Source organism: Prosopis cineraria, unplaced genomic scaffold (assembly GCF_029017545.1).
Source record: "Prosopis cineraria cultivar Desert tree isolate PC_DT_omini unplaced genomic scaffold, ASM2901754v1 PC2, whole genome shotgun sequence".
Taxonomy (NCBI): Eukaryota; Viridiplantae; Streptophyta; class Magnoliopsida; order Fabales; family Fabaceae; genus Prosopis; species Prosopis cineraria.
The window spans coordinates 31072704-31087512 of record NW_026555333.1 but is presented as its reverse complement, the minus strand read 5'-3'; the positions used below and the strand labels follow the sequence as shown (position 1 = coordinate 31087512).

General features: G+C 31.9%; 1 protein-coding gene across 1 annotated transcript; it reads left to right on the top strand.

Moving 5' to 3' along the window:
• Positions 1-8014: 8014 nt before the first annotated feature.
• Positions 8015-14523, top strand: LOC129302704 (receptor-like protein EIX2). The gene is made up of 5 exons (XM_054941600.1): positions 8015-9218; positions 9463-9693; positions 12476-12657; positions 13299-13427; positions 14515-14523. Exons 1-5 carry the CDS (start codon positions 8015-8017, stop codon positions 14521-14523), a joined length of 1755 nt encoding a protein of 584 aa, XP_054797575.1.
• Positions 14524-14809: the final 286 nt, after the last annotated feature.

The window sequence follows — 14809 nt, the reverse complement described above, 5'->3', positions numbered from 1 at the left end:
CCATCCAGTCCTCCAATACTCCCGACCAACTAGTAGGCTATTTCATAAAACTAAATCACATTTATGGTCCTTAAGCTCACCGTCCATGGTAGGACTACCCAGCCAAGGTGTCCTAAACCACTTTTGGGCTACTGTTTTCCCCTATTACAAGTAATTAGGGTGTCGTTTCTCCAACACCGCATCCTACAGATGCTAAGGAGCATAATCTCCAACTTTACACCCTTTTAGGTACTAAGGAGAGTAAGTCTCTAACACCGCATCCATTTTCAGGCACTAAGGAGAGTAAATGTTGTACCTGGCGTCCCGAGGTGCCAGCAATGCCATATGTACTTAATCTTCACTATCTCTACTAGGGTGACCTCGCACCCTCTAATATACCACAATTCACTACATATCTCCACTTGACCATGCATAAACAACTTTCCAAATAAATATAACAAATTTTATCATTTACTTCAAAAATATAGAATTTTACAAACCAATACTCCACTCATTTTCTAAAATAGTTAACCTTTAAAGAATTTATACATATATACTCAACAATTCATAGAAAACTAACTTGAGAATAACTTATATAAGGTAATAAATAATGCAAATTATTTAGTTACCTTAACCCTTTTGTTACTAAAAGAGTTACCCGTGGTACTAATTCTTTTCTTGTGTTAAGGTAAGTCTTCCCATACCACAATCTACATCAACAAGTACTATATGTTAATTTTCAATTAACACAAGCACCATTAACTAATAATAACCTCTCAATTCTCCCACTTTTCACTCATATTCTCAACAAATAGACTTGTCAAGATTAGAATTTGTTCACATCATCCCTTTAGGTCTCCTTCTAACTCTATCACAACATAAAATTCAATATCTCAACTTATCACACTTCAACACCCTATGATCAAGTTGGGGCTTAATTCAAAATTCACCAAACAAGAAAGTAGCTTCCTATTACCATATATCCAAAATCAATAAACCTAAATTAAACCTTTAGAGTTAATAAAAACCTTCAAAACATTGACTTATGGCTTAATCTAATCAGACCAAATTCTCACTCTTTCAAATCCCATGGAAAATGAGATGAAAAGGTAGAGAAGAAGGGTAGAAAACTTACCCAAGAGTTTGAAGGCTCAAATTATCTTCAAAATCCTTCCAAATTGATGCCCTAGTAGTGCCCAAAGTTTCCCCCTTTGTGCTCTAGGTTTTTCACCCTAAAATTTATCAATTTCTAATGATTCCTGAAATTTTAAGTTGCCTGCTGTGTCGTGCGCCACAGCACATGCCATGCAAGTTGTGGCTCACAATACAGCGAGCAACAAGTTAATTTTTACTCCCCCCAATGCCTCCTGACTTGATCCGACTTTCATCCTATCTCAATTTAGAGCCAATATGACCCAAAAATCCAATTAGCCACCCAAAAACATAATTAAACAAATTAATTATATTTTTAACTAATTTATCCCTTAATTAATCCATTTTTCTAGATTTGAAGTTTTAGGAGGTTACATCACAAACTTAAACAACTAAGTGATGCATCAAATGATTACATATTCATGATCAAGCCACCTTATAGCCTCCTTATATCTTTTGACTAAAACCATGGGCTATAATATTAAACAAGGCTGCGTCCATGTGATTGGACTATCCAAGCTCACTAATTGTGACCCTGTCAAAAATCACAAAACTCACTTTCAGATCATGGCTTCCCACATTCTCAAATATCTAGGCTATTGTATACCCTAAGCTAACTACCTCGATAAACTAGTGGAGATAGCTATGTTCTATTCTCTCAAAAAACTATGGAACAGTCCTTCAACAAACTATAAGATAAGGCTATACCCTCGTGCACTAAAGGCAATCAAAAATACCATATGGATTTTAGCTACTCCTCTCCCTAGGCAAATTCTTGCCAACTTATCATGCTATGTATGATGCCCACTCATTTCACAATTTCATTATTTCAATATCAGTATATTAGGCTTATGATAATACGCTACTCAAGTGAGCATCTATGATGTTTTCACAATTGTTCTTTACTTCACTAAATCATCAATTGCTTCATCAATAAACAATCATCACATAACATAACATCATACTTCTTATCCCAAAATATATACATATTCATGGTTTTAAAAATCATTTAAACTTCAATTTCACATTTCAAGTCAAAATACAAACATAATGTACATTCACAATTCAACCAATTATCAAGGCTCATGATATGCTTTCACGTTCAAAATCAAATCATAGATGCCAATATGCACATTTCATAATGAACATTCAATCAACAAATAACTACCCAAAGTAGGGTTCCACCGGTTACCTCAAACCTTTGAGAGGTCAAAGGTTTACCCCTCAATATATGCTTCCAAGTTTGCTTTCCTAAGCTAAAAAGGTGCTCAAATGATTAATCTATAATTAATCAAGTTTTAATTCATCAACATTGTCAAAAACACATTTCTACTCTCACATTTTCACTTCTAAATACCAAAAACCCTTATTTCTCACCTTTGAACTTACCCATTGGGTATTTTAACTCTCTTTAGTTCCTAAAAGCTTCATTAAGCTCTCACATTATCATTAATGGTTCAACAACCTTCATAAATTCAAATTAAATATCCATTTTCGAACATTAACTATGCTCACCAACCAAAAATGTCAAAACCCATAATCTCTAGTTTAAATACTTTAAACAACTCTCATTAACTCCATTTGAGTCAATGGGTTCAAACCCATAATCTATATGGATTGAAAATTATCATCCCATCTCAAACCCTAACTTTAATCTTTGAGAAAATGGAAGAGAATAGGAGGAAAGGGTTTAGGAATCTTACCTTAGGTGATTTGAAACTTCAAACCCTCTTAAATCTATCCCAATGTCATGCCCTAGTAGAGCTCTCTTCATTCTCTTCATTTTTCTCTTCTTCCTCTTCTGATTTTTGTCTTAGTTCACGACCAGTTTATCGGAATTTTTAGCTATGTGTCATGATGCATAGCACAAAGAGGCACTTCCTTATTTGTTATCATCTATGTGCCATAGCGGATGTAGTGCAAGTCGTGGCATATGGCACAAAGAAAACCCTTTATGTTTTCTTCTTCTTTCGATGCTTAAATAGCCTGACTTTACTTTGAACCCATAATTAAGGCTGAAATCAGAACTAAATATATTGATTAGACCTCTCTGGCCACACACCACATCAAATCATTCAATTACCATGATTAAACTTGATTATTTCTTTAGTAATCTAAGGATTAAAATTTGGGATGTTACATCTTTACATTTACTTGAACTTGGACCTAGCATGCTAGTTAATGATTTAGGGAGTGAGATTATGATAATATCAATAGAAACTCATACTTCACATATTATATAGAAATTTACCCATGCAAATCAACATGCAATCATGAAAACAGCCATTTAACCAGCAAACTAGCAAGTAACAAACTTCAAATCTTCACTTTGAAGTTACATGCAACCTTGAATATGGAGAAGAGTTTCGATCAGTTTTGTTCTGCACATAAGCAGGGAATATTTACAAAAACATGCTAATGTACTCAAGTAAATAATAATATAACAAGTAAAGTATAAGTCCTTACCTTAATTCCTAGGTAGCAAAAGCTCTTGTTCTTGATTGAAGACCAAACTCTCTTACTTTTCTTTCTTTTCTTTCTCTCTTCCTCCCTTCTCTCTTCCTCACAACCACAAGGAGATCCCAAGATGAGCTTTAATTGCTAAAGGTTAAGCCTTTAAATAGAGGAATTTAATTCATCCTCATAATCACCTAAGTGTTCTACAAGATGACACCTATCATCTACTAATTCTTCTCTCTTTCAAGCACTTAAAGGCCTTTAAATTGCAGCACCTTGGTTCGGTCATGATGGGCCTAAATATTGCCACAAACACATGTTAAAGTAAAATAAAGGGAGAATTGCATTGAAGTCCCACACAAGAAAATTAATTATTGCAAGGTCCATTAACAACTGAACTAAACTACATTGGCAATACAATATGGTTTAGTTTAGTTCAGTTGTTAATGGACCTTACAGTAATTAATTTTCTTATATGGGACCTGATTGTAATTCTCCTAAGAACAAATAAATATTACACTATATGGTTTACTCAAACTTTTGGTCAAGCTCAATAATTAAAGGAAAGCATATGTACTTTATTTGTCATGCTTTAATGGTGACATTCTAATTCCTAAAGGTTTGAATTTTTCCTCTAAAAACACAAAACTAAGAACTTTTATATTTATATTATAAGATTATATAACTTTAGGTTTTCTTCTAAATAATTTTCATACATATAGAATTTCATTAAAAAATTAATAAAAGTATTAAATTAAATTTTCTATAAACTACAAAAGTATTTTTGTTTTGAGAAAGTTAATAATTTGTTATTAATTTTAACTTTTAGGGATTAACATATCTTATGGATCAAACTATAAGAGTGTAATTAAAATAAAAATAAATTATAAGAAACTAAAAATTAAAATTGAGGAAAACTACAAGAATCTGTAGATTAATTTTCTTTTAAATATTTAATGAGTAATTAGTCACACTGGTCGCTTAGGAGTTAATATTTTCTAACTTTCCCAACATTAAATATGGCTCTCATACATACATATACATACATTGATTTCTCAAGTATATTATCATTTATATTTTTTATTTTTCATTTATAAGATTAAAACTTTTTAAAAAAAATATATAACCTTTAATTTCTAATTTTTTTTCAATTATCAATTTATTGATTGAACTTTGAACCAAAACAATATAATCATTATAGTTTGTTAACACAAAACAATTCTGCTGTTCTATGTAGTCTTTTGACTTGATAGAATTTAATTCCTATAATTTCTTAACTCAATAAATTACAAACACTGAGTTATACTAAATCAAGATTCACGAATTGATAATTCAGAAATAGTTTATGAACTAAACTTATATTATCCTGAAAATTTAACCATTTTTGAATACCTAAACAATTCAAAAATAAATATGCTGATGACACACCTCTCTTTATAGGTAAGATATCTTTTTTATTTTAATTTAAAAATGGCTAATTTAATTTAAATAAGTAGCAATAGCAATATTTTGAATATTAGATCAATGTTAATTAAGAGGTTTTAGTTTCGAAGCACTTTCCTCGTCATCACTTTGCACATAAAAGCCGCGGGATATCTGTCCCGAAGTCAAAGTACAGCTTTTTAGTCAATCCCAAGAGCATGATCTCAGTTTTAAGTTTCTGATGAAACTTCTTCAACAGACTTGAACGCACTTGCGGGTAGAAAATTTATTCCCTCTTCCGTAAATAACTGGTGAAGCTCTATGATTAAAAGGATACAGCCTAGATCGACCTGCTCCTTATAAATAGAAAAGGTGTCCGAAACACAACGACATTGTGAAACAACATCGTAAGTCCAGTATATTTGTGTTGCAAAATGCCAATGTAGAATATATGCCTATTGAGTATTCTCCAAGGCCGTGTGAACTGTTAGGCCAATGAGTCTGTCATCTTAAGCCTCCAAAAATAATTATCTATAATTTATATGATGGGTTATTATTTTTCTCATTAAACATCAATGTCAATTATATTTTGAATATTACTATTTATCAATATTCACCTGAAATTTATAAATCTTCTTTTAAATATTAACAACTCAACTAATTCTTATAAAATTTATAGATGAATGTGTTTTTCACACTACTTAATTTGTAAATTAAAATAATATGACAAATTATAATTTATCCTCTAAAATTTATAAGTCCTCCTTAAAAAATTTGTATATCTTAAATGTAGACTTGTAAATTTTGTTGGGATTTCTGGATAGAAGAAGAGAGGGACTGAACTGAAAATAAACTTTTATTACTTACTCAATCTATAATTTATACAAACATTTCTATCTTTCTCTTGCAATCTTTTCCTCACTCCTTTTCTCTTTCTCATTTTCCTTACTGGCACTTTTACGCCCCTCTCCTTTCTCTCACGTTGCACACTTTTTTTTTTTTTTTTTTCCCCCTTCTTCTTCTTCTATTCACACTTACACTCGGCTACACAAACAATGGCACACACTTTCACATATTTATATTTGAAGGATGTCGGTCAAAAATCCTCTATAAACCTTATTGATTATGCTGTTCTCTTGCATCAGGAAAAATCTTTCACCGCCATTTTTGCTGCAGGGAGAGCATCTAGACTTTTGTTGATTTATTTTATTTCTTCATCGCCTCTGCTTCTTTCTTCTTTGACCAAATCAGTGGAGAAAATTTTGGGGGGAGAGGGAGAGAGTTTGTCGGTGATATTTTAACAAATTGTGTATGAAGATTTGTAAATAATAATATTTAAATTTTCAAATACTAAAGTATTAATATTTTAATAAGATGTTATTTAAAAATTAATATTCTTAATTACTTATCCATGTTGTTGCTAGCACTAATTAATTTTTCTTGGTCCATCACTGAATTGAATTGTTAATTATATTGAAATAGAACTATGTACCTATAAATACTCCCTCCATCCCAAATTATAAAATACTTTTAGAGAAGATTGAGTGTTCCAAAATATAAAATATTTTGATAAAAATAAGATTTCATTAATGATACTTTTTTAGTATTATCTTTTTCATATATTCTCTTTCTTCAATATTCTTTTATCAATAGAATATTAAATGACGGGTATTTTTAAAAGTTTATATTTTTATCTTAAAAAAATAAAGTTGTAAAATATATTTAATGAATTTTATTGATACGTGAGATTTTATCTTAAAATATTTTATAATTTAAAATGAAAGAAATAATAAATTTAATACAAATTTTACGAGGGTGCAAAATTAAAAAAATCCTTTTTTGTCAAACAATCATAACAACTTTACTGCTTTTTGATTCCGTGGTCCGTATACTTTGTTCGTCCCAGTCTTTGGTTGAACGCCCCCGCCTTGCGAAATTGCCTTCGAAAAGTGAACAACCGTGTAATTTGGTTTCAATATTGTTAGGCGAATTAATTACTGTATTTTTCCCTTTCCATAAATAGGAGAGTAAACTCATAATAATTTGCTACCTTATATATATGCAGCTATTTCAATATGTTTTTTAAAATAATTAAACATTTCAAATGGGCGTGAGTGATATGTAGGCTTTCGGCTCTTAATTAAACGAGTTGTTGAGACTTTGATTCTCAATATGTATGGAATAGACCTAGATAGAAATAGAAATGAGACGGACAGCTGCATCCAAAAATTTCTCTATGATGGAATAAGTTCAATCCTCATATTATTTCTTTATATATATTCAATATTTTTTATCAATATTCGTCAACATTATTTGGATTTTCATATATTAGTGTCAGCAACAGCACATCTCAAACGGGCAATTTCATCAATGCAATTGAGAGATAATAATTTTTTAAATCATTACTCCCATCATTAAAAAAATACAAGGAATTTTTTAAGGGGTTGAATTTTAAAAAATGTAAAGTATTTTTAGTAATTTTTAAGTATAATTAATGTGTTTTTTTCAAGAGTATCCTTAATAAATAAATCACTTTATATTTATTTTTAACTTAAACACCCTATAAATAAGGGTAAATATAAAAAGACGATATTAGTTTAAAGACAATTAACTAATTTTACTATGGGTAAGATTTAGTTGAAAATATCTTATATTTTTTAAATTAAGGGAGTAGATGATATGAAAATACGAAATATTAGTGTCCAAGTATAATAACATTAGCCAAAAGCACACTGTATATACCAGCACTCAATTTCCAAATGTTCACATTGGCCAAAAAAAATTCCAAATGTTCACCAGTTCGAATTGAAATGTCAAAAGTTGTTGAAATAGCGTGTTAAAAAGTCTACAAGCTATCCTTCAAGTATTTTCCTGTACGTAATGAACCCTATAAATCACTATCCATCCCTCTTCTATACCTCACATCTCAAAAAACTGTGTATTACAATTCTCTCTAGCTAGTTGCTTCTCTCAACAGCTTGTATTGATGATATTTGCCACTAAGATGGACAATTTTTCGAAGTTTTCCTATGCATTATTGACATTGATGTTTTCATTGCATCTAAGTTTCAGTTGGGCCACTAGTGGCAAAGGAGTGAAGTGCTTAGTGACGGAGAGAAAAGCTTTGCTCATGTTCAAGCAAGGCATCGTGCAAGATGACTTCGCAATGTTATCTGCGTGGAGGGAAGATGGAGATGATGATTGCTGCAACTGGAATGGAGTATATTGCAGCAATAAAACAGGTCATGTTCAAGTCCTTGATCTTCATGGTTCAACTCAACTTTCTTTGAGAGGTAAAATCAATATTACTTTATTGATTGAATTGCATGATTTAAAACATTTAGATCTCAGTGACAATTCTTTCTATCCAAGTGAGTTCCCAGAGTCCATAGGGTCCTTCACCAACTTGAGATATCTCGACATCTCTAAATCTCTTTTTGTTGGGAGTATTCCTTATCAATTGGGAATGCTTTCAAATTTGGAATATCTTGATTTGAGTTCCAATATGTTGTTTGGAGTGATCCCTCATCAACTTGGGAATCTCTCCATGTTGCACACTCTAAAGCTTGGCGGTGACATTTCTGATCTCACAATAGGTGACCAGTATAGTCATGATGCAAAGTGGATATCTAGGCTCTATTCATTAACAATTCTTGACTTGGATTATATTGGTGACGTTGGCTTTTCTCATCTCTGGCTGCAGATGATTGTTCAACTGCCAAAACTAAGAGAATTAAGACTAAGAGGATGTGGCATTTCTTATGCTCATAACCTTCCTCTAACTACTTCTCCCTTAAACTATTCTTCTCTTGTCATCCTTGATCTCTCCTCGAATAACTTGAACTCAGCAATATCTCAGTGGCCCTTCAATTTTAGCTCTAATCTTCAAGAGCTTTATCCACTTGGTTGCAATCTTTCAGAATTTTCATTTTCTAATTTTAGTTTTTCTTCATTTGTCATCCTTGATCTCTCCTACAACATCTTGAACTTAGCATTATCTCAATGGCCCTTCAATTTCAGCTCTAATCTTCAAGAGCTTTATCTAAGTGGTTGCAATCTTTCAACCCATGATGTTTATTTTTCATTTTCTAATTTTGATTTTTCTTCACTTATCACTCTTGATCTGTCCCACAACAACTTGGCCTCAACAATATTTCAGGGGGACTTCAAATTGAGCTTCAACCTTCAGAAGCTTTTTCTTATTGATTGTAATCTTTCAGCTAATACCCTTAACTTTCTAAATTCATATTTTCATTTTTCTTCCCTCATCATCCTTGACCTCTCTGGTAATAATGATGTTAGCATGGGCATTGAACATTAGTTCTAATCTTCAAGAGCTTCATTTGAGAAATTGTAGCCTTTCATCAAATAATTAGATTTTTACATCTTCCAGTCCCAATCTCACGTCTCTTAAGCAGCTTGATCTGTCTCTCAATCATTTGACATTAATAGCCATATTCTATTGGATTTCTAACTTCACCTTCAACCTTCTTGAAATTGACCTTTCTGATAACTCACTGAAAGGTCCCGTTCCTCATGATTTTGGAAACATGGTGACATCACTTGAAGTTCTTGATCTCTCCTCTAATAAGCTGCAAGTTGAAATCCCAACATCATTGGGGAATATGTGCACACTGAAGAAATTTCTTGTTTCAAATAATAGCTTGAGCGGGGAGCTTTCAAGTTTCATTCACGACACTTCATAGTGCACAAGTCGTTCATTACGAAGGTTGGATTTATCTAATAATCGAATATCAGGCTTCTTACCTGATCTTTCAATTGTTTCCGTTTTATAATTTTTGGATATCTCTAATAACCAATTAAAAGTAGATATACCCAAAAGCATTGGATTATTAACCGAGTTGAACTATTTAAACTTAGGTGGGAATAATTTGAGTGGTATAATATATGATTCTCATTTAAGTAATCTCCTAATTTGGAATACTTGCACTGCATGGAAATTCATTATTGACACTCAGAATTAGCACTAGTTGGGTCCCTCCTTTTCATTTGAAAATTTTACGAACGACTTCTTGTGAGTTGGGTCCTAATTTTTCAAATTGGCTTCTAATTTTCCAAATTGGCTTCATAATCAACATGGGTTATCTTCACTTGATATTTCTAATTGTGCGCTCTTAGGTCTTGTACCAAAGTGGTTTTGGAAACTAGCAAAAAATATATAAGATATAACATCTCTTACAATCATTTTTCTGGTGAAATTCCAAATTTACCACTCAAGTTTAAGAATATAAGAAAAATAATTTTGACTTCAAACAACTTTGAAGGTACAATTCCATCATTTTTCCCACAAGCATTAACACTTTACCTTGCCAACAATAAATTCTCAAATTTGGTTCCACATGTATGTGGCCAACTTGAAGATGGAGGTGTTGGCATTTTGGATATATCAAACAATCAATTAGAGGGGCAACTACCTGTTGTTGGTGTAATGTAAATAACTTACAGTTTGTCAATTTAAGCAATAATTATTTGTTAGGAGAGATCCCACCCTCCATAGGATGCCTAAAGGACATGGAGGCTATGGTTTTGAGAACCAATAGCTTGAGTGGAGAAATTCCATCCTCCTTGATGAATTGCTCTAAGGTAAAACTATTGGATTTGTCAGAGAATAAGTTGTTGGGACCAATACCTTCATGGATTGGGGGAAGCCTTGGACGATTGCAAATTCTAAGCTTACGTATGAATCGTTTATATGGTAGTCTACATGTGCATCTCTGCCACTTAATACAAATTCAGTTTTTGGATCTCTCACACAATAATTTATCCTATAAAATTCCATTTTGTCTTCACAATTTAAGTGTTATGGCACAGGAGCATATCGGCTCAACAAAAGTAATTGAGTATGCACATTTGTTCTCTTTAAATGGTTTAGGATATAATGATTATAGTTTTGATTTCTACATAACATTGACATGGAAGGGTCATGATTACTTATTCAAGAGGCCTGACTTCCTACTAAAAAGCATTAACCTCTCAAGCAATTCTCTCACTAGTGAAATACCAAAAGCATTAGTATCTTTGTTGGCATTGATTTCACTAAATTTATCAAGAAACAAATTGAGTGGAAAAATCCCACTTGAAATTGGGGACCTAGAATCACTTGAATTCTAGATTTGTCAAGAAATGAATTATCAGGCATAATCCCCCCAAGTCTTGCTTATATTTATTGCCTCAATGTTTTAAACTTGTCAAACAATCATCTATTTGGAAAAATCCCAATAGGAACGCAGTTGCAGAGTTTCAATGTCTCAAGTTATGATGGAAATTTTGATCTTTGTGGAATGCCACTTGACAGAAAGTGTTCAGAAGATAGGAAACTCTCACCTCAAGCATTTGTTCATGATGAAGATTTTGACTCATTTTTCTCCTAAGGATTTTACTTGAGCTTAGGCTTAGGATTTGCAGCCGATTGTTGGGCCTTTGTAGGGCCATTACTCTTCAGCCACTCTTGGAGGCACTCTTACTACAGCTTTGTGAACAGAGTTACAAATAGAATCCAAGTCATGGTGGCAATTCATGTGGCAAGATACCTCACTAATAGAGACTAGCTGGAAGGTAATGAAATATATTATTTTCTCTTAGTCTTATTTTTTCATTCAACTCTATTTTTTTATAATAATCATTTGACAAATAAAACTAGCTATGTGAGTTGATAGAGAAAAACATTCAATTGATAGTTATGTTATAAAACTATTCTATTTCAACCATTTAACTGTCCCGTTAAAACTACAGATAACAACAATCAATTAATCATATTTCTAGAATTACATGGAAATGCATAACATTCTACGATGTTTCTCTCAAGATCTGTTACTCCTTTGGTTTGATGCAAGATCGTCTTGGATTGCAAAGAATTTGTAATCCAAGCAATGATGATTTGCTGGATGAATTTAGTTCTATGCTTCATAATAAAGCACTTAAAATAATCTTTCACTACTACAAAATATATCTTTAGGAGCGGGTATTTAGGAGCGCTTTTTAAATAAGCGCTCTAAAATATGAATGTGGAATTTACCGGAGCGCTTTTCTAAATAAGCGCTCCTGTATGTCATGCTTCTTCATAAAATAACGCTCCTAATTAATATATATAAATTATTAAAAAAATTTAAAAATACATTCGGGAGCGCTCGTACTTAAGCGCTCTGGAAGATGAGTCTTTCGGAGCGCTCGTTTAACGAGCGCTTCGGAAGAGTCTTTCCAGCTTTACTTATGTTTCGTTAGTTTTCTTTTCTCCATTTAATTTCTTTCAAACGTCTCTCTCTTTTTTGTCGATCATTCCTTCTTTGTGTCGTGCATCTGTCTCTATTTCTGTGCCACATCATCGTTTGTCTCCTGGTCGCTGTCACCGTCGCCGTCCATATCTTGTGTCGCCGTCGCCGTCGCCGTTCATTTTGCCGTCTCCATGTCGCTGTTGTCCATCTGTCTTTGCTATTTGCTGTTCCAGATCTGAATCTCTATTCCAGATCTGTATTGCTATTGCAGATCTGTGCTGCTGCTGTACACCGGAGGAAGCGATGCCTTGAAGACCTCCGTTGCCATTGTGCGTCACTACTGTACAGCGGAGGAAGCGATGTCACTACTGCAGTGAATACCGCCATTTTCTGCCGTGAAGATTACACTTTGAAGGTAATTTTTTTAATAATTAATTTATATATATTTGAGAATAAATTTCAAATATTTTTTTAATAATCAATATTATAGATAATATATGAATTGAAGTTATTTATATTAAAATTATGGAGTATTTGTAGTTGATAATTTAGATTAAAGTTGAGGAAACTACTTGAACATTTTTATTTTATTTATGAAATATACTTTTAAGGGAGATTATTGTTATTAATTAAATTACAATTGATTAACAGAATTTAGATGCATTATGCTACTAAATTTTTATTTGGATGAATTGATTTTTTTTAGTTTAAATGTATTGTGTTGTAGAATTCGATTTTTTGATCATTTGGGAGGTTGTTCTTTTAAGGAAGATGCTGTTGAATATGCCACAAGGTAGCCCCAGAGATAAAGATAGTTGCTCCTTCCATACTAAAGAAGACTTTCCTAAGGTTATAATTTTTCTTTCTATTATCTTCTCTTTATTCACAAATTATGTTTCACATTTTTTTAAAATATTAATTTTTAATTTTTAAGGTGAGTCTCAATGTCAATTATGGTTATAATCACCACATTGTTGTGTTGTGGCACTCGGATCTGTGTATAATGACAATAGTATTACTATACACTCCAGACCATTGCCTGCTAATCACTTAAAGGTGACTATAACTATTCCAATAGAAAATAATGCTGAGTTGCCAGTGCAAATAGAAGATGAGGATATATTCACGATTTTTGATGCCGTTGGAACTTCTATGGCTTGGCCTTTAAAGCTCATTAAGTTACAGGTATAATAATTGATGGTTCTTTGAAATCATTCATGTTTTCTTACGGCCTTACCAATCCATTTTACATCTTGTAGTCTTCAAAATTTAAAGAAGTTGTAAAGAAGCCAATCAAAGCAAAAGGAAAGCCATAGAAAGGATCTACTTCTGTGACTAAGGCAGGGAAGACCAGCACAGAATCTACTCAATTGAAATATTCTCATCAAAATGCACTTGAAGTGATTATGCGGACAACATTTAAAAATGAGATCCGTGAAGTAGAATTTGAAAAGGAGATTTATGGTGAAATAATTAGCGAAAAATTAGCAGCTAAAAATATTAATGAAATTCTGACCAAGGATTGGCTACAAACTATACAAATTAGTTTATACATCAGGTACTTTCTCAATTTTATTACTTATTCTGGTATTTATTTAATTTTAGTTGTGAATGATTCTATTTGTTTTCATTTTAGGTACTTATATCATACTTTTGTAGTGTCGGGCTCATTGATAACAAAATTTTCATTTATTAGCCCGCACAACACTAGTACCTATAGTGTTGAATACCATTCTCAAAAGATTACTGATACATTCAAAGCCAAAGGCAAAAGAAACATGTTATTTTTAGCTCTTCACAATCTAGGGTAAATTGTTATTATTGTTTATTTTTAACTTTAGTTGATATTTTAGTTAAAGAAATATTTTATTTTTTCAAGCAACATTGGGTGCTTGTTTGTATCAATCCATTCATCCCTGTGATTTATTATCTTGATTCATTAAGAGATAGTGACTTTAAGAACTACAAATCTATGAGGATATTATTTAATCAATAAGTTTTTAGTTCTATATTCTTTATATATGTTTATTATAACAATTAATTTTTTACTTGGTATGCTTAATCATTATATAATAAGGCTGTAGCACGTTATCGAGGAGGTGAAGGTCTCCCTCCAAACACCAAAAGACCTGATCCTGTTGAGTTTTATTCATGAAAAAGAATAGAGGTTTGTATTATTTTCTTAATAAAATAAGTTAGTATATATCTAAATGATTGTTTGATTGATATTTTATGTTTGTTATTCTGAATATGTTATTCTGGATTGATGTAGAATTTTTGAAAAATTCTAGAACTTCCAAGTTATAAGGGAGACTCTGTCAGATTTTCAACAGCAAATACTTATATCATATATATATAACTTCATCACTAAAGTATTTTAAATTAAGTTAAAATTTATTTCTACCATATTTTGATAATGACATCTTTTATTGTTTTATAGGTACCTACACAATTACAAGGTTGGGAGTGTGGATACTATATTATGAAGTTTATGAGAGAAGTAATCACACAACAAGAGTTGATCATTCCTGAAAATGTAAGTCAAAAGCTTTGAAATTAAGTTAATA